Raw genomic sequence first — 21,063 nt, 5'->3', positions numbered from 1 at the left:
CCTCCTGATTTACTGCTATTACTGGAATGTTTTCGTGTATCCTCTAAAGTAAAGACAAAAGCAAAGTATTTGTTCACATCATCCACCATTTCCTTATTATCTACTATTAATTCATTATTCATGCTCTCTAGAGGATTAACACACCTTACTTACTCTCTTTCTTCTAAACTACCTATAGAAAGTCTTGTTAACCATCTTCACATTCCCAGCTAGCTTCCTCTCACGTTCGCCAATTTCATCCTACTAATTAATCTTTTAGTCATACTCTGCTGTTCTTTAAAATCTGACCAATCATCTCATCTGCTACTCATCTTTCATGGATGGTTTGTCCTCCCTTTGGAATTTTTCATTATTTGGAATATAATTTCTGAGTATCTGAAGTATTCCCATCCATGTTTGCCACTTTATCCCTAGTGATCTGCCCCTAACGGGGAAACACGGTGGCTCAGTGGTTAGCACTGTTGCTTCACAGTTCCAGGGACCTTGGTTCGATTCCAGCCTCGGGCGACTGTCTGTGTGGAGTCTGCACATTCTCCCTGTGTCTGCATGGGTTTCCTCCGGGTGGTTGGGTTTCCTTCCACAATCCAAATATGTGCAGGTCAAGTGAATCGGCCATGTGAAATTGCCCATAGTGTTAGGTGCATTAGTCAGAGGGAAATGGGTCAGGGTGGGTTACTCTTTGGAGGGTCAGTTGGTACAAAGTGGCCTGATTCCACACTGGAGGGAATCTAATCTAACCTAGCATGCCAGTTCCCTTCAGATAGCTCAGATTTCATATCCACATAATTCCCTTATTTGGGTTTAAAATACTAGTCTTAGACCCAATCATCTCCCTTTCAAATTGCTTGCTGAATTCAATGTTGCATTAAGGTGTACCTTAATGCTGAAATCCTGAACTAACCTTGACATATTCTACAACACTAATACACACATACTAATATACACTGCTTTTTGGTTGATTCCAAAACCAGCTGCTCTAAGAAATTATCTCAAAAGCTTTCTATGAATGCCTCATACAGGCTACAACTGCCAATTTGACTTTTCCAGTTTTATGTAGCTTAAAATCATCTGTGAATAACACTAACCCCTTTCCACAAGCTCCCAATATTTCTTCTTGGATAGGTTGTACTGCATTGTGGTTACTGTTAGGGGGCGGTTGGCACTCCACTAGTGACTTATTTCCTTTACTATTCCTCATCTCCAGCAAAACAGACTCTACATCTGAACTAAGGTCCTCTCTAAGTATTGACAAATGCCATCCTTGATTAACACTGCTATATCTCGATTGTTACCCAGCTTCCTATTTTTCTTGAATTGGACAATAAGACCAATGTCATATGTTACATTTCCTTCAATATTCAAAACCCAATTCTTTTTATCCTAAAGCTATGTCTCCAAAATGGCCATCAGATCATATTTATTTTAATTTTGATCTGTGCTATCAACTCAGTTAACTTGTTATAAATGCTACCCACATTCAGACATAGAGCCTTTAGTTTTGACTTTTTGTTATCTTTGTAGTATCTGGATTTGATTGTGGGTGTGTTCCTAGGTTGATTTTCTCTGTGATCTTTCCTGACATTCTCCCTAACCTTGTGTTCACCTTTTGAAATTTCACATCTTTTCATATTTGATCACTTGCCCCCGTTATTTAGTTTAAACCTGACTTTACTTCCCTGATTATGTAGTTTGTAAGAACACTGGCCATAGCATGGATCAGTTATAGACCACCCAAACAGTACAGACCCTACTTTTCCCGATACTGGTGAACGTGGCCTATGATTGAAACCCACTTCTCACATACCAGTCTGTCAGCCTAGTGGGTAACATAGCCTTCTGGACGATTGCTGTTTGCTGCAGTGAATGAAACCAATCCTCCTTGCAATATTTTGATTTACTGTGACTACATTCCTTGTTGCTCCATGTATTTGAATGAGCTTTTGGACAGGGACAATGGCTTCCTCCCATAAAGGACATTAGTAATGATCTCTTCCTGACAAGCTGCAGTCTTTGATGGTCATCTTTAAACTTGTATTTCCAAATAAAACTGTTGCACTATAACCTGGTGTTGTGTGACTTTTAACTTTGTCCACCCCAGTTCAACACCGGCAGCTCCACATCATCATTAAACAGTTCATTTCTGATTTTTACTGAATTCAAATTTCATCTTTCCATGATGTGATTTGAACTAAGGTCCCCAGGACATTATCTGGATCTCTGGTTTAAACATTCGAGTCATTATAACACTAGGCAATTGCCTTCCTGTGCTGTTAAAATGTGCAAATAATTTCTGCTATTTCTGTGCTTGTCAGTGATTAATTTATCTTACAAACAGTAGGTCCGGGGAAAATTAATGAGGTTTATGCACACAGGAGGGTTATTGTGCCTTTAGGCTCTAAAATACCTTTGTTACTGTAAACTTTAATCACTTTTAATTTAGACTTTTCTTCCTATGAACTCTTTGATATGTCAACCTATAACATAGCTAAAAACGAAGATTTAAAGTAATGAAAATGATACTGATCAAATGATCTAAAACAAAAGAGAACTCAAAAATGCAGCTAAAAAATAAATTGCTGAGGTTATTGATTCAAATTTAAAACTCAATCGGCTATAATATCACCTTTCTAAATCATCATTCATTCCCTTTCTTTCTTTTACTTTCTATACAAGATTTGGTATCACCTTAAACATTCTAACTTACACTTCCTAGTTAAGATTCTTTATGCATCTATAGGATTTTTCATCCTAATTTGGTGGGAGATACAACTGCTTGTCCAAAACACACAGGCCATAGACCCAGTGCACAGGGTGCTGAACTGAAATCACCTAATCACAGCAAGTTCCAGTGTGAAAGCTCATAGACGTCTAAGTGTAAAAGATATTTGAGGCCATTCATTCAATATCAGTTGCAAAATCTGGACCATTACTTATTATTATATAAAAATGCATAACACTTTGAAAGTAATGATGTAGGACTATAATAATGTGCATTAAGTAAAAGATGAGGTGTTGAGACACAAAACTGAGATATCGTACTGCTATCATAGGCGGGAGGATGTAATTACATATGTTTACATGGGCAGTGGGTTTTATATGTATGATAGCAAAAGAATTATAATAGATAACCAAAGATAAGATTTGTGAATGAGAAATGAACATGCAAATCAGATTTCTAATATATCACACAAGTAGAAAATTAAATCTTTGTATTTCACAATCTTTACTTTGCATTATTTTATTACAAAACAAAATATTATCCACTCTAATCTGTGAATCTATGCTTTATGCACTAATATTCAGCACTTCAAAAAAAATGAGGCTGTAGTAAGATGCATTAATGCAAGTTAATAGATTACTACTATAGGCTATTTGTTAGTTAATCAAGTTTTCAGCTTTCCAAGAGTGGTACTGAAAAGATCAAGATTCAGAAAGTTTAGAACCATAGATGTCCATTCATGGGAACTGCATTTAGGCCATTGTAAGACAATATTTTTCAACAAACAAATACATAATCTTAAATGTGCCATGTCCTGCTACGTCATTGTGCTAATGCAGACATTAGTTCAGATCCCAACATAGCAGCCAGAGAAAATACATTTAGGTAAATACATCTGCAATACAAAGCTAGTATCAGTAATAGTGGTGATATTGGAATGTTATAAAGAACCACCTGGTTCAGCAACACTCTTTGGAGATATTCTCACCCAATCTTTCCTGCATTTTGGAAAGGCAAATCAGGGTAGCCCTTACTCAATTAATGGTAAGGTCCTGGGATGCTGCTGAACAGAGATATTGGAGGTCAAGTTAATTGTTCTTTGAAAGTGAAGTCCCAGGTTAGTGAAGAGAGCGTTTGGTATGCTTGCTTTTATTGGGCAGTGCAATGAGTAAAGGAGGTGGGAGGTCATGTTGCAGCCATACAGAACATTGGTTAGGCAACTTTTGGAATACTGAGTTTAATTCTGGTCTCCCTCAAGGAAGTTGTGAAACTTGAAAGGGTTCAGAAAAAAATTACAAGAATGTTGCCAAGGTTGGAGGGTTTGAGCTATTGGGAGTGGCTGAATAGAATGGAACTGTTTTCCCTGGAACATTGGAGGCTGAAGGGTGACCTTATAGAGGTTTGTAAAATCATGAGGGGCATGGATAGGGTGAATAGCTAACATCTTTTTCCAGGGTGGGGGACTCCAAAACTAGAGGGCACTAGTTTAAGGTGAGGGGGAAAGATTTAAAAGAGACCTAAGGGACAATGTTTTCACACATAGGACGGTCTGTGTATGGAACATTCAAACAGAGGAAGGGTGGAGGCTAGTACAAATACAACATTTAAAAGGCATTTGGATGATATATGAATAGGAAGGGTTTAGAGGGATATGAGCCAAATATTGGCAAATGGGACTAGATTAAAATAGGATATCTGGTCAGCATGGACGAGTTAAACCAAAGGTTCTGTTTCCTGCTGTATAGCTCTATGATTCCCGATATCTCCAGACATACAGCAATATGATTGAGTCTTAACTTTCACTCAATTCTAGCCTAGTTCTTAAGAAGGTGACTGTCTCAATCTTCAAAGATCAATTACAGAGAAGCAATAAAATGCTGGCCTTAACAGCAATGCCCTCATCCTGTGAATAGAAAGATTATATTTTAAGTTTATTTGGAGAACAATGTTGACTAATATTGAAAATGGTCTCTACAATCAAGGATTGGAGTTATACTCTGCCAAGTTATACTTGAGTCCAAGTAGCATGAGAAAAACTCTTGAAACAATAGTCAAACATTTTAACTTTAGTGTATACTGAAATCAATGAAGATTTCCCTGCAGTTGTACCGGGACATATGTCCATCTGAACATTTCAAAAATATTGTCATGTATTTCAAAAAAGAAACCCACTGCCTGTATTATAACTGGGTGTGAGTGCAGCAAAATTTCTCAACATTTCATTACTAATTCCAAGCATTCTCTGCAAAATACTGGATCACTGTTGAACGTAGCATTGCTCTAAAAATGATCAAACGCTTCTCCAATTTGCCTTTGTGATATTGACATTTCTTTGAAGTATCTGGCTCATCTTATAGGGCACACCTAATTCTAAGTGGAATTAGGGGCCACCATTCAACTTGACAATTCTGGTTATAGAACAGTGGTAAAGGTGTTATTCACTACTTAAATAAATTGATTAAAAATACAGAAGATTAACACAATCATGAAGAGGATACTAAATGAGCAAGAAAGAAACCTTAACAAATGAGAAGAAAAGAAAAGGATAACATTTGGAGAACAATGTTGACTAATATTGAAAATGGTCTCTACAATCATGGATTAGAGTTATACTCTGCCACATTTTGAGTCCAAGCGGCAAGAGAAAAACTCTTGAAGCAATAGTCAAACATTTTAACTTTAGTATATACTGAAATCAATGAAGATTTCCCTGCAGTTGTACCGGGACATATGTCCATCTGTAATTAACACCACTGCATATTGACAGGAAAGTACTAAGTTGAAAAGTGTGGTGCTGGAAAAGCAAAGCAGGTCAGGCAGCATCCCAAGAGCAGGAGAGTTGACGTTTCAGGCATAAGTCCTTCATCAGGAATGTACTAAGCCATGTGAAGTCACATCATTACCTCAGCATTAGCAACTTGTAAAAAAACGAAATACACAGTAAAACAGAGATGCATTGATTCTTCACAAATTGGGACAGAAAAATTCCCTTCTCAACATGACCTTGCCACTTAACTGAAAGGTGCTTGTGAAATTGCTCAGTTTTATACAATATAATGAAATAGTCCTACTGCAATCATTTAACATTGTAGGTTCATTTGAAAATGTGCCTATTAATGATATAATTTATGGCCTTACAATGAAAATCTAACCAAGGAGGCCCAGAGAGGGAACAATGAAGTTGCAAATTCTTATTCCAGACAGTAATCCATTTTCTTGATCGTTTAAAACTTTTACAAGTCACAAATCTTGCGCATTTCCTCCCACCTCTGCTCTTGTTATGTCACAAGGATGCAAAGCTATTTTAACACTCAGGAGTCACTCGTTCAAAAGTGATGACATGTTTTATAAGAAAATAATATTTTGGAATACAGCATTTCAAGTAATTTGAGACACTACATGTACCACGTGCAGCATGCTTAAGAAGAAAAAGATAACTTTGGGCACAATGTAGGTGGATTTTACTCCTGAGTTGGGTAGCTTGCCTTGAGGTATTTCCTGGTTTGGGGCACTGCTTTAGAGAGAACGCCCTAAACGGTCTGAGTTTTGCTCCAGGTCTGGGGCAGAATGACGTCAGGTCAGGCATTCTGTTCTGTAGAATGGGCTGAATTTTGGTTCTCCTCACTTGTGAGTCACAACCTGGCCTTTACCCTTCCTATCAAAAGTGAGATCAATCTGAAATGGAGCCTAACTTTTGGATCCGGGTCCTGCCTGCCTCTTTGATGGAGTCACTATGATCCCAAAAAAAATCTGATCCACGGTTCCCCAAAACTCTTTAACACTTAGATGTTTCTCATGCCTAGGTACTTAGATTAATTGATTGAGATTTATTATTATGACTTCAATACATACCTTATCTTTGTATAATGTGTCTCCCAGAATAATGTAAGGCAAAGTAGATAGACCCTGTTTTTTTACCATCTAGTAATTCTAGTATGTACCTATGAAAGCAGTGCAATGAGATACTCGCTGGGTGTTTCACTATTTCTGATCATGATGAATGGGATGGTTAGTTCTATAACTCATCAATCAAGAACGTTTGTATAGTTAGCCCAGCTACCCTGACATTCACTCATTAATTTCTTACGGACCAATATAATACAACACCAATTTCCCCAAAAAATTACAATATCCTCTTATTCTTTCTGTTTGTTTTAATGTTTTTCTGCCACTTGTTCAATTTTTCTTCTCCCAGTTAATTTACTTCGGCATTTCCACTATTCCTCTCACTGTTCTCTACATTTCATTTGCCTATAATTCAATGTATTTCTTTCCTTTCTTTAGCTCTTTTTTCCCCCATCCTTCTCTTTCATTTATTTGGGAAATACATCTTTGGGTATAATGCTTATGAGATCTTGGATTAAGCATTCACAATGCAGTGCTATTATCCTATTGATATCTTATTGATTTGTGATGCTAGTATGATGTCAATGATGAACAGACATTTCCAATTAATGTCGCTTATCAAGATATTCACCTTTGCAGTCATCTCTGGTCCAATTTTAAATATTGTCAGACATTTATTTTCACGGACCACTATTTCTCATCTGTAATTAATACTTTTAATCCTATATTTGCTTCTCTTCTGATATTTGGTTGTTTATAGAGTCATAGAGATGTACAGCACGGAAACAGATCCTTCGGTCCAACCCGTCCATGCTGACCAGATATCCCAACCCAATCTAGTCCCACCTTCCAGCACCCGGCCCATATCCCTCCAAACCCTTCCTATTTATATACCCATCCAAATGTCTCTTAAATGTTGTAATTGTACCAGCCTCGACCACTTCCTCTGGCAGCTCATTTCATATACATACCATCCTCTGCATGAAAAAGTTGCCCCTTAGGTCTCTTTTATATCTTTCCCCTCTCAACCTAAACCTATGCCCTCTAGTTCTGGACTCCCCCACCCCAGGGAAAAGACTTTGTCTATTTAACCTATCCATTCCCCTCATAATTTTGTAAACCTCTATCAAGTCACCCCTCAGCCTCTGACGCTCCAGTACTTTAATTCTATAAGGCTTGGCATATTATAATGGCGATCTGCCTGAATGCATATTTCCCACTCATTGCACCACTCCTCACAGTCCTGCATTTTCTTCTTCAATTGCTGGTTACAGCCTATTTTCAACTTGAATAAGCAGTAAGCCATATAACAAGGAAAAAGTAGAAAGAAGGCAATTTCCTGTTGCTTTCCTCATGTGAAATAAAAAACAAGTTGCCTTCTTGAATGATTTCCTGCATGGAAGCAGCCACTGGCCTTCAAGGTTTGAGCTCCTTTGTCATTACCAGAGAAAATTTGCCGGTTCTGGACCTTAAACCGTGGCTCGTAACCCACTGCATATGACTGGGCCTGGAGTAATTTACAAAAGAGGTCTCTTTAACATATTATCAAGAGAAAAATACTTATGAGTAACACGGTAGAACTCAACCTTGTTGGGAAACACTATGATGCAGTATGATGTAGCCAAAATGTCATTCACTATTAAATAAGTGATAAAGATCTAGTTACCTAAAATCAGTTTTCCATCCTGAGGTTGGGAAACACCTGAACACCAAAAGGCGATGAAGAAAGATGAGGGGAAAGCACTCTGGCCAACTATCTTGCAGTTCCTAGCTGCTGCCATCAAAAATCTGAACAGGTTGATTAAATTCAAAACCCTCTCATAACAGAAGTTGCTTTACAGATTGCTATCTATTCTTCTGTATAATACTCCTATTATTTACAATACAGATTTTATTTCTTTAAAAAAAGCTCTTGTGTCATTACAGTAATGCTTAGATAGTATTCACAGTCTGAGGTTCGGATGTGTCACATTCTAATTAAGGAAAAAGAATGGATAAGAGTTTGAAATGGTTAAAGGAGATAAAGCTGTATGAAAGATTAGAAATCAAACAAAGAAGCTGGTAGATTTTAAAACTATAACACCAAAATGTCAGACCGGTCAATCAGGAGCCTTGAATTTTATTCCCAGTCCTGACAAACAAAACTCAGACTCAGATTTCTCCTGGAGGGCATATTTACTGGGTTGGGTTGACAAAGAAAAGAGGAAAAATGCGACAGAAAGGGGTCACCTATCATATTGCTTCATACTACTTTCTAGTGAATCATGATGGTGTCCCTGGAGATGTTTCTGAGCTGATACATGTCAACTTCTCAGTTCAGCACCCTGAGGGAGGATGTGAGAGATAGGAAAAATACATTAAAATGTAAAGTTTTGCAAGTGTCAAGTGATGAAATGTAATACAGATAAATGCACTTTGCTACTCTGTTGGAAACTCTACTGGATTCTTTCATAACTAAATAATACAGGTATTTTTGTCATCAGGCACAATTTTGCATGCTAATCTGTTTTTACAATAATCAATAACATAATCTAGTTTAAAACATATTAATTTGATTAAATATGTCAAATGAAACTTGGCTTTCATTCAAGAGAATGATTAGTAATTTAAAACATTGATTTTTTAATAAAGTAACACTTCTTCAATGAAACTAACTGCGCTTTAGAAACAATTTACAGATAATTTTGACTGTAAAGGAGCAATATATCTAACAAATGTCCAGAATATTTCAATATAATGGATCATTTCTGCTTTGTATGAAAGCCTATAAGTCACTTAAGCATACAGAATTTAAAAGCTGTGGGTCTTTCACAATCATAAAAAAATGCTTATAACTTACTGAGGTAACTGAGGTAACCTCTGTTATCAAAATTCCACATTGTTGATGCTCACTCAGAATGATGGAGAATTTTCCCTCAAATTGCAGTATCAATCCAAGTGATAATAGTATGGATCTTTACAAAGGTTTTGAACTCAGCAAAAATCTAGCAAAAAATCATACAATACCAAAAACGTCTCATTGAAATTCATTATTAGCTTTGATACAAACCAGATACAAACCAGGTACATTGTGCTGATGACAAGAAAACATTGAATGGTATCATAATCTCCTCTGATACTATTTCGCGTGACATAGCAAAAACTTTTCAAAATAAATGTGGCTGTTAAAATTATATTTGGCCAATTAAAGATTTTCAACTGCTTTAACACAGAAGTTAAATTTCATTCACTTCAATGTATTATACCAAGATAACATAAATTTCCCAAAAGCATAATGAATATGATGGATGACTTGTATTCTATATATTGTAAGATTCATTCCTGAGCCTTGTTTATTCAATAAAGAGAAGTAGAGGAGGAGAGATTTGGAGGAGCAGATCACATTTTTCTACCATGATTGGAGCAGAGCTGAATTAACAAGCAGAGAATAAAGAATTGTGATATTGTATGGAAATAAGAAAGACCTCTGTGAGTTCATAGCTCCCTCTGATGACCATGTGGACATCTAACAAAAGGAACCTCACTTTTTCTTTGTTCGTGTATCCAACTGACAGCTGACTGGCTAAGATCTAATTACTTCCAAGTGAGGTCAGGGAAAGGCATTTATCGAACAGAACTGCAAAACAACAGGCTCAAGATGCCCAGAAAATCCCTCTCATGTTAACACTTGATTTATGGAAACAATTATGATTCTCTTGGAATCTTCCTGGACTAGGAAATTGTCCACAACGACGTACAGGCTGATGTTGTGAGGGAGAAAAGCAATGGATTTCTTTTATGCACAGTTTGTCTTCAACAAAAGTAAAAGTAAGTTTTATACACAAATTGTCTTTTATTATGTTATACATACAAAACCTTATGACCATACGAATTTTTAAAATTATGCTAGCTCACATTAAACATATGTAGTTGAAATTGAGGTAGTTCTGAATGTTTCCAGCCGGTCTAGACGTTGAAACAAAAATGCTGTGTGGGAAGCATGGGACGTTCCATGGAAAGCATTTGGTTCACCACATAAAAAGTGCAGTGATTACTAATGAATGAATGCATGCAAGATGACAAGTGTACAGAAGCTTAGGGAATTGATTATGCAATAGAGTTTAGCAGAGTAGTTAAAACAGCAGTGGACTGCTAGCATAGAACACACACCATGCTACAGACATCACACTTTTGAAACATACAGTAAAAGACCGAAACTACTGCATAGAGCAGTCATTGGAAAAGCAAACTACCTACTGTACTTTTTTTGGCGATACAGTTTTTTAAACCAGAAACTGGCAACCAGCTAGAACTTTTAAAAAAAAACTTTGGAATACACCTCCAAGCTTGTTGCTATGGTTGTAATTTATTTGTAACAGCTGACTGTAATGGCTTATTAAAGTTAAGTGATACTTCTGCTTGCAGCTTTATTACCGTCAAACCTCTCTGTACAAAAGGAAGATTCTAATAGCAAGGAAGATCAAGAAATTCAAGACCACTGCAAACTGATTTGTTTATAGAGGAAAGTTACAGTGCATCAGTTCTCTGAAGAAACCCTGGCTCAGCACCATAAAACTTTTTCAGGAAAGTTTACATAGATTCTAAAACTGCAAGTGCTACACATAAAAAGAGACTCAAGGTCACGGAGACCAGGCAGAAGCTGAGACCCCAAACTAGCAGCATCCGTCTGATTCATACTTTAAATTGCAGTATGTTATTCAGGAGAACCCAGAGCAGTGCACTATAATGCGCAAATGGATGCAAACATGGATCCTGCCAACTCTGTTGTACAGACTATACTTTCATTGTATCCTTCTAGCAGGGAGTGTGTCTTTTGCTTGCAATGACATGACTCCAGACCAACTAGCTGCAAGTGTGAACTGTTCCTCCAGTCCTGAGCGGCACACCAGAAGTTATGACTACATGGAAGGTGGAGATGTCAGAATAAGGAAACTTTTCTGTCGAACACAGTTCTATCTGAAGATTGATAAAAAGGGCAAAATCAAAGGCACAGCTAATCCTAACTGCAATTACTGTAAGTATCATTTTAATTAGCTTGGAATGTTACATGTTAAAGATTTTAGCAAACTAAATGAGTGCGTAATTTCAGGTTTACTGGGTCTTATACAACAAACCAAGAATCTATCCAAAATAGTCTGTGTATGCTTCAAACATCTGGTGCTCGTTTTTTTTTAAATGTGTAGCTCTTAGCGATATGTAACCAGCATATTTTAGTTCTGCTAATGTATTAAGTTGACAGCTGGTAAACGTTTGCAAAAATTATCCCTTTTATTCAAACTGACAAGGAACAGAGATATCAGATAACACTTTAGGCCAAAGCAAAAATCATTAGTGTTATCCGTTTTTCATGTAAGTTGACATTTGAAAAATAGATTACTGGGAAAATGGGACTGTGACATTTCATTACTTCAGCATGCACAGCTTTGCATACTACATCTCTTCAGCGGGAAGTTTAAAATGATTTGTATGCTAATGCATCGTAACTATGTAACTTCAAAAGGAAAGTTCCCAACTTTTTTGGTATCTTGAATATATTCTATTTAAAGTAATTTATTGTTAATTAAGAAATTAATTAAATCAGGTTAACTCAGAATTTAAAGGCGCTGTTCCAACTAGGAAATAATCTTAAATAACTACTGTTTATTTCCAAACACCATTCTGACATTATTTACAGACAGTTAGCAATGTCTGATATCTGAGATGGTCAAAAGAAAACATGTCTTAACTACTTCAAAAATCTGTTAATTAAAAAAATTCAAGCGATTCCTTTCTAGTTAATGTTACAGTGTTTTGAAACCAAATCATACAGCATAAACAGTGCTTATTGCAGAATGGGTGCAGTTCTACCCATTCAGCAGCAAGGAGGGGGTATGGTTATATAAAAACGTAGTTATGTGTCTAAAAGCTGTAAATTATACAATGGCTGACAAGTATAACACAGCAACTCAAAAGCTCCCATACAGAAATTCATGACCCAGGATCATTAATTCCTTGTTATACCTGTCAATATAACACTGCATTTCACACAATACTTTACAAGAAAGTAAAAGAAAAGAGTCAAGATGGTTTGTGAGAAACTAAGGCAAAACTATCTCAGAAACAGGTAATGTTGACTGAGAAAGATGGACGATATAGACAAAAATAAAATAACAACCCAAGATCCCCTGTATCGCAAAACAGAGAAGAAAAGCTGACAGTTGAAGACATAACTGATTCTTTAAAGGAAATTTGGACCTAGTATGTGACAATTTTAAACATCAATTTGAAAGGCATTCATTTCTGTTCAGTGAATTACAGATTGTTCTAAATTTTTATAGTTCTTTTCCTTATTACTTTCCCTGTCCCCAGCTAACTTGCATTTGGCCACTCTTGCCAATCATGAGGTTTACTATATCATGAGCACTCCATATATGTTACCAGAATCTTATTAAAGATTCTGGTAGATATACTGGAAGATATACTTGAATAGGGTAGCATACTCCATCACACATTGTTTCCTCTGCTCAGAGGACTAAAAGACAAAAATGCCAGATTTGAAAGGAATTGCAAATATTTAAAGTTGTGCCTTAGTTGAAAGTCAAACAAACATTAGCTGAAGGGAGTTTGCTCTGTTTATTGTCAGTGAGAATTATTTCTTTTGTTTTGGTTTGCACCAATGTCAAAAATAACATTACAAATTATTGCTGAAGTTGAGGGTTTAGCATCAGCAGTACATTCAGATGAAAGAAGTGTGGCATCACAAATAACCGCATGTTGAATGTAACTGCAGTTGTACCTCATCAAGAATTTTTGTATTTATAATGTCATCAGGAGTTGCAGAGTGGCAAGCAATCAGTGTACGGTATGTGGCTCAATTATGCATTTGTTCTGCTTTTCTGGCATTCAAATCTGATTAAAGCAGGCAGTGTACCCTTTTATATTTAAGTACAAATACCCTCTCCCTTATGACTAATTAAGTAAAATCATAATTTAGTCAGGTACAAAGCTACAGAGATCTAGGTTAAATCAATGATCTGTGTAAAGTGATCCGATCTCAGCCAGATCAGTTGTAGTCATTAGTGTCTATGCTAAGGAAGGACAAAGTAATTCAGAGTTTCTTCTTTTTAATTCCTAGCCCATGACATCTTCTTAAAAGGAGATACTTATGGAGGAATGGTTGATTTTAATGCCTGATGTAATATGTTATGGCCTTGATTTTAAGTCTGAGTGAATCAGTTTTGACTGAAACCTCAAACTAATTGAAGCTGCAGGAATAATGGTCACTGAACTGAAGGCTGCTTATGTATGTATAATCAAACTCCAGAACGTGTCTACCCATTAAGTTGGTTGGGGGTGGGATAGAAAATTAATCAAAATGCTTTTTACAATTTGCATGTTTAGTCTAATTTAACTGGCAGCTAAAAGGTTAACTGTATTTCAGTTACTAGGCTGCCTGAAATTATTTCTGTTTTCAGTGCACTGAGATATCCATCGAGCAATAGATTTATCAACAATGTATGCAAAATATAATCATACCAATTAATAAAAGTTACCAAAGACAGTTCACCAATACAGGTGTCTTTAATTTAGAAAAGGAAATATTATTTGTCTGAGTTTCTGGATTTTAAACATAGTTTGCTCCATATGTTGAATGTTGAAACATAATGTAAAAGAAGAATATGCATAGTGAACACTATAACCTTGTGAACATCATAACTTTGGTTCCTGTTCAGGTTAGCAGGCCTTCAAATAAATGTTGTTCTGCATGTTAGGTGAACAACTGGGCACAACCAGCAGCCATTGCAAGAACCAAAAATTGTAAGGGCACAAAGAGACTACCAATGCACAAGTCATAGGTCTCGTCAGGATAATTTGCTCAAATAATGTTTGTGTAGCAAAGAATCATGAACACTGTATTCAAACTTGTGCACATTAAAGAGTTCCAAGCATTGTTTTGGTGTGAAACACAGGAATAACAGACAGAGTGTATGTGATATTTCCTTGTGGCATCCAGTATATGCAGTTTAGATTGAAGACTAAAGTGCTATAGAAGCTTCTTTTGTTCCAGGCATATCTACAAAGATCTGGCTTAAGCACCAGAAACTGTTACTCCATAATCAAATGAATGATGAACAAGCCATGACTTTAATATGAAGTGAGAGATGCTATCAAATCAACTGCTTGGTATAGTTTGGAACCTTACTAGCTCAAGAACAAGACAGGTGGCTTCCTTTCAGCCAACAAAATAGCGTTTCCTAGAATGCTATAGCACTGAAGGGATGTCATGCAGCCTCTATTGCCTGTGTTGGCACTTCAGCTGATGCAGCTATTCAGTTAATTGCATTTCTCTGCTCTGTCCCTATGTAGCTCTAAATCTTATTTCCTCTTCAAGTACTTACTTGATTCTCTTTGAATTATAATATCGAATCTGTTTCCACCAGCCTTTCAGGCAGTGTATTACAGATCAAAATGGCTTGTGTAACAAAATGTTTCTTCATAATCACCTCTGGTTCTTTTATCAACCACCTTAAATCCATGCCCTCTAGTTTCTGATTCATTTAACTGTGGAAACAGTTTCTTTTTATTTACTCTGTCAAAATCATTCATGATTTTGAACAATTATCTCCGTCTTCTTCGCTGTATGTAGACCTTCAACCTCTCCATTCTCACTGCATAAGTGAAGCCCCTGACCTCATGTAATAGTCTAGTAAATTTGTTTTGCACCCTCACTGTGACTTTAATGTCTTTCCTAAAGTGCAGTGCCCAGAATTGAACACAATACCCTTCTGTGGACTAACCAGTGTTTTAACATAACCTCTTTGTTTTTATCTTATTTTCCTCTATTAAAGAAGCTAATGACTCCATTTGCTTACTATTTGTTTGTCAACTCGTCCTGCCACTGTCTTGATTATTTGTGTGCACTACCCAGAGTGGTCTTGAAGAACTTTGACAAACCACTTTTGAAGCTTCATGCTCTTTTCAAGCTTTTTGTACTCATTTTCCTTTTTTTTAACATTTTGTACATTGCATTTCTACCTTTTTGCCCCAAAATGGGTAGGATGCAGTTATAAAATAGAGGTAAGTGGGCAACAGTATGGACTGTTTTCTCTGTTTGGTATTCCTAGCTTTGAAAATACTATACAATTTGACTATTTACAGTCAAGTTCTGTGAATATCTGCCTTCTGTTATTTGATTGCTACTTGTCTTTTAGAGGGCATTATCATCAGCAACAAGGCCATAATTTTTTGTGACAACCCTTAGTTGCTGATAAACAAAAATGAGATAAGCATTTTTTCATGTTTTTTTTGTATATTTATGTCCTTCAAGCAAGTTACATACCAAGGTTAGTTCAGCTGATAAATTCAAGTGGTCACCTTGCCAATGAGAATGGAATTCCATATCCTTAGATAAGCGTTGTAGAAATGTTGTGGTGTTCTAATCTAATTCTGTGTTGTTCCCTGGATGGTGACACACGAGTTATAAATTTTGCTCCCAAGTTAAATTGGTGTGCAGGCACCACACTATTGAGATAGATGCATTGGAAAATCTTACCAATTACAGCAATTCAATAATGAGTGAATTAGAGAAATAAATTAATTTAGAGGAGCATCGCACATTACACATGTTCATGTATCTTGTAAAATACATTACACTGAATTTCCAATTGCGAATACTACAAATACATGTAACCTATACAAGTTTTCCTAAGCTTTAGAAGTTCATGATACCTAAGTACCATTATTGTAATATTTTCATGGGTGGCAACTGCTAGTATGTAGAATGTTCAAAATGTGAATTACCCAGTGCAGCTCCCCAGATGTTGAGTTCATGGCAATGAGTATAATTACAAATTGCAAATCTCAGGATAATCATTACGTTTGGTCATTTACTTTATTACATTTATATACAGGAAACACTAGCAATATTATGAGTAAAAACATGACAGAAAAGTATTTTGACAATGATTAATTTATATTGATTGAGAAACAGTCTTCCAAAATTGAACTTGGATTACAATTCATACATGGTGTACAAGGGTATACATAATTTGGAGGTGCCGGTATTGGACTGGTGTGGACAAAGTTAAAAATCACAAAACACCAGGTTATAGTTCCAACAGGTTTATTTGGAAGCAGTAGCTTTCGAGGTGTTGCCTCCTCATCAGGTGGTTGTGGAACAGGACCATAAGACACAGAATTTATAGCAAAAGGGTTACAGTGTGATGGAGCAGTAATGATATATTAAACAAATTTAGATTAAGTCTTTCATCTTTTAGAATGTGATATACTACTTTCGGTTCTTTAATATGTAAAAGGTATACATATGTAGAGTGTTAATGTTGTCCTAATCCGATAATATATCGATTACATAAGTCTAGAATAAAAATAAACCTCTGTTGAATTCACTCACGAAGCACTTGATTATTGTTCAGTTACTGATTCAAAGGTGGAATGTCTGCAGATTGATTGTCTTTCAGTGGGAAATGGTGGTGCATAGAACGAATAGGAACATAGGACTGGCCATTCAGCCTTTCGTGCCAATTCTGCCATTTTAGATCATCATATGTTTTCCTGTGTTATCTCTACATTCATAGAGTCACAGATTCATACAGCACGGAAACAGACCCTTCAATCCAACTCATCCATGCTGACCAAGTTTCCCAAATTAAACTAGTCCCATATGCCCACCTCTGCCCCATCTTCCTCTAAACCTTTTCTATTCATGCACCTGTCCAAATGTCTTTTAAATGCTGTAACTGTACTTGCATCTACCACTTTAAGGTGGTGTACACATTCAGGACCATTATTATATGAGCTTAATTTAGTTATAATAACTGAATAATTTACTATGTCAGGAACACTAAAAATGTCAGGAACAATGAAAATCACATTAATGAGCCCAGACTGAAATAACATGCTTACCACAATGGCTAAAATGAAAATTTACAGATGTTTTGGAGTGAAAATTGCAAAAAAAAGACTGATCAAAGTGCAGTATTCATGAAAAAACCATCCCTGGTTTTTGACATCACATAAAACAGGAAGCCAGATTTACATTTATATTACATATTTCATAACCTCAGGACATTCTAAAGTGTTTATAAATGGTTAAGTACTTTTGAAGTGTAGTCACTTTGGTGATGTAGAAGATCTGACAGCGAAGTTGCACACAGAAAAACTCATCAAAATGCAACATCATTACGAAAATTGAGTCTGCACCACCATTTATTAAAATAATACCTGATTGTCATCTGAAACCCACATTCCTGCCAACCCCTGATAGTCTTTCAGCCCATAACTTGCTAAGAATCTATCCACTTCTACCTCAAAATATTCAGACTCGTCTTCCAGCACCTTTTCAGGATGAGAGTTTCAAAGCCTTTCTTAGAGAAAATATGTCACCTCATGTCTGTTTTAAACGAGTGACCATTGATTTTCAAACAGTGACCTCTATTTCTAGATTAAAAGGAGTCACATCCTCTCCACACCTACCCTATCAAATCCTTGGGAGTTCATATGTTTCAATTAAGTTATCTGTTACTCTCCTAAATGTCACTTACGGACTCAGGGACTTATTAACCTTAATACTTTTTAAGATGCACAATACCTCTTCCTTTCTAATAACAACTTGGCTTAGAAATTTGATATTCCCTTCCCTGAGATCATTCTCCAATTCCTTCTCTTTACTGAATAATGACATAAAGTATTTGTTTCGGACCTCACCTACCTCTTCTGGCTCCACACAGAAATTCCCTCCCTTGTCCTGAGCAGGCCAACCCTTTCCCTGGCTACTCTCTTGGTTTTTTATATATGTATAAAAAGCCTTGGGATTCTCCTTAATCCAGTTTGCTAACAACATTTCATGACAACTTTTAGCCCTTCTAATTCTTTGGGGGTTTAAGTTCTTTCCTACTTTCTTTACATACTTCAAGGGCTTTGTCCTCCTCGACCTTATGAATGCTTCCTTTTTCTTTTTGACTAAGGTCACAACACCCCTGGTCGTCCATACATTTTTCTTAGTAAAACATTGGAAGAAACTCCAAAAAGAAGTTCAACACGCATTGAGTGTTAATGATGTGGTTTTAAAACAGAGGCTGGATAATGGGGAAATCTCCAAATTGAAATGGATAGTTAGCAACAGTCAGCTATCTATTTTTAAACAAAGAAAGGAACAAGTTCACAGACGTTGGAAAAAGAACACTGGGAACTTTAATGTGCAGAGAACAAGTAAGGAATAATATGTTGTCATTTTGTATGTTTTGTTTATTTTTGTTATTATTGTATACATATGCAATTTTACTTAATTAGAAAGAAGAGAATCTGTTATCATCTAATAAGGTCAGAAGGAATGCCTGATGCCTAATGGATCAAGAAAACAGATGATGGATATATTAATTAAGATTTAATTAGGTGACAATTGGTCATATAAATTAGGGGAGGTAGTAATTAGCAGTGTGTGAGTTTAATGTAGTGTGGTTAATTGAAATAAAAGAGTGGATTTGGACTTTGTATAAATATAGTTATCTTTTAGCGTATAAACACACATAACCATAATTGTAAAAAAATCAGTCTTATTCACTAATGTCCTTTAGGGAATAATTCTTGCCTAATCTGGCCCACATGTGACTCCAGACTCACAGCAATGTATTTGACTCTTAACTGCCTTCTGATATGTCTTAGCAAGTCAATCAGTTGCCTAATGGTCACATAGTCTAAGGAAAGGAATTAAACTGGATGGCCCATCCAGAATTTACCTCAGCTCTGGAAATGGCAATGGTTCACCAAGAACTCTTGATCCTGAAAATTCATACTTGCACTTGGGAACTTGTGCTAAAACTGGGAGACCTGTCCTACAGAGTAGTCAAGTAACAGCCTGACATAGTCAGATTCACAAAATAATAATTTACAAACAATTTCCCAGCCATCGCCATCTCAATCCCTGGGTATCTCCTGTCCGACTGGCAGGATAGATCTATCAGAGACAGCAGTACAGTCGTAGACCATGGGAGGGAGTTGCCCTAGGAGTCTTCAATATTGACTTTGCACCCTATGAAGTATCATATATCAGAAGGCGATGCAGCAGGACTCCTCCAAATTTAACACCACTTGGGGAAAACAGTGTCCATCCCAAGAGTGAATAGATGGAAATTATTATTTACTGAACTGGCTAAGTCCTAAAGGACATAGCTGTTAAACTGAGTCAACAACAGGTGATGAATTAATGAATGAAGAAGAAAAAGAACACACATTTGACCTTATCCTCTCTAATCTGTCACAGATGTCTCTGTCCATGACAGCATTTGTAGGTGTGATCACCACACAGTCATTGTGGGGACCAACTCCTATCTTCACATTGAGGATACCTTCCATTGTGTTGTGTAGTACTCCCATTGGGCTAAATGAGTCAGACTTCAACACATCTAGCAGCTTAAAACTGTGGTTTTAACATGAGGTGCTGTGGGCCATCAGCAGTAGAACTGTATTCAACCACAATTTCCAACCGCATGGTCTGTCCTGTTCCTCACTTGACCATTTTAACCAAGCTGGGATATAACATTTGTTCAATGAAAAATACAGTAGGGCAAGCTAGAACAGCACCAATTATCAACCTGGTCAAGATACAACATAGGACTATTTCCATGCTAAACAGCGGAAGCAGCACACAATAGATAGGGCTAAGCAATGCCAAACTATCAGATCAGACATAAGCTCTGCTGAGCTGCCACATTTGATCATAAATTATGTGGGCTATGAAACAATAAAGAGATTGGGTGAGTGTCTATAAATATCCTCATCCTCAATGACAGTGGAGTCCAGCACATTATTCCAAAATACAAGGCGAAAGCATTTACATCCATCTTCAGCCAGAACTGCTGAGTGAATCATTCATCTTGGCCTCCTGCAGAGGTCCCCAGCATCCCAGATACCAGTTTTCAACTAATTTGATGCTCAAAGTGACATTAAGAAATGGCTAAAAGCACTGGATACTGCAAAGCCTACAGGCCCTAACAACATTCTCGCAATAGGACTGAAGACTAGTATGCACGAACTAACCTCACTCCTCGCCAAGCTGTTCCAGTACAGTCAAAACACTGGGCATCTACCTGTAAATGAGGAAAATTGTTTAGGTATGTCCTGTTCACAAAAAGCATGACAAATCCAATTCAGTAAACGATGACCAGAAACTGAACTGGACCAACTATTTACGTCAAAAACAGAAATAGCTGGAGGAATTCAGTCATTTTGGCAGCATCTGAAGAAAAAATGGAGTTAATGTTTTGAGTCCAGTGACTCTTCTTCAGAATTGCCATTTAAAAACTGTGGCTGCAAGAGTAGGTTAGGGGCTAGGAATTCTGTGGACATCTCCTCATCTCCTGTTGACAATATGCCAGTTAACCATTTACAAGGTACATGTCAAGAGTGTGATAGAATACTTTCAACTTGTGTGCAGCTTGCAAGGATGTGTGGAGCTCCAATAATACTTGAGAAACACAATTCAATCTAGGATAAAACATCCT

The 21,063-nt window shown here is 36.7% G+C and overlaps 2 protein-coding genes across 4 annotated transcripts in view; one reads left to right on the top strand and one right to left on the bottom strand.

Moving 5' to 3' along the window:
- The window catches only part of LOC122540996 (protein FAM227B-like), a 297,628-nt gene that overhangs the window by 65,046 nt on the left and 211,519 nt on the right, over positions 1 to 21,063 (bottom strand). The window lies entirely within an intron of this gene.
- Positions 10,202 to 21,063, top strand: part of fgf7 (fibroblast growth factor 7) — a 92,411-nt gene continuing 81,549 nt past the window's right edge. The window contains exons 1-2 of one of the 2 annotated variants that reach the window (XM_043677421.1): positions 10,202 to 10,372; positions 10,970 to 11,579. In XM_043677421.1, coding sequence (XP_043533356.1) covers positions 11,291 to 11,579 — 289 coding nt within the window. In that variant the 5' untranslated portion in view covers positions 10,202 to 10,372; positions 10,970 to 11,290. Of the gene's footprint in view, positions 10,373 to 10,892; positions 11,580 to 21,063 lie in introns of those variants that run through there. The other variant, XM_043677422.1, reaches the window with a different exon arrangement.

Source organism: Chiloscyllium plagiosum, chromosome 36, assembly GCF_004010195.1.
Source record: "Chiloscyllium plagiosum isolate BGI_BamShark_2017 chromosome 36, ASM401019v2, whole genome shotgun sequence".
NCBI classification, from domain to species: Eukaryota; Metazoa; Chordata; class Chondrichthyes; order Orectolobiformes; family Hemiscylliidae; genus Chiloscyllium; species Chiloscyllium plagiosum.
Note: the sequence above shows the minus strand (reverse complement) of the source record. Positions and strands in the feature narration are given on the sequence as shown.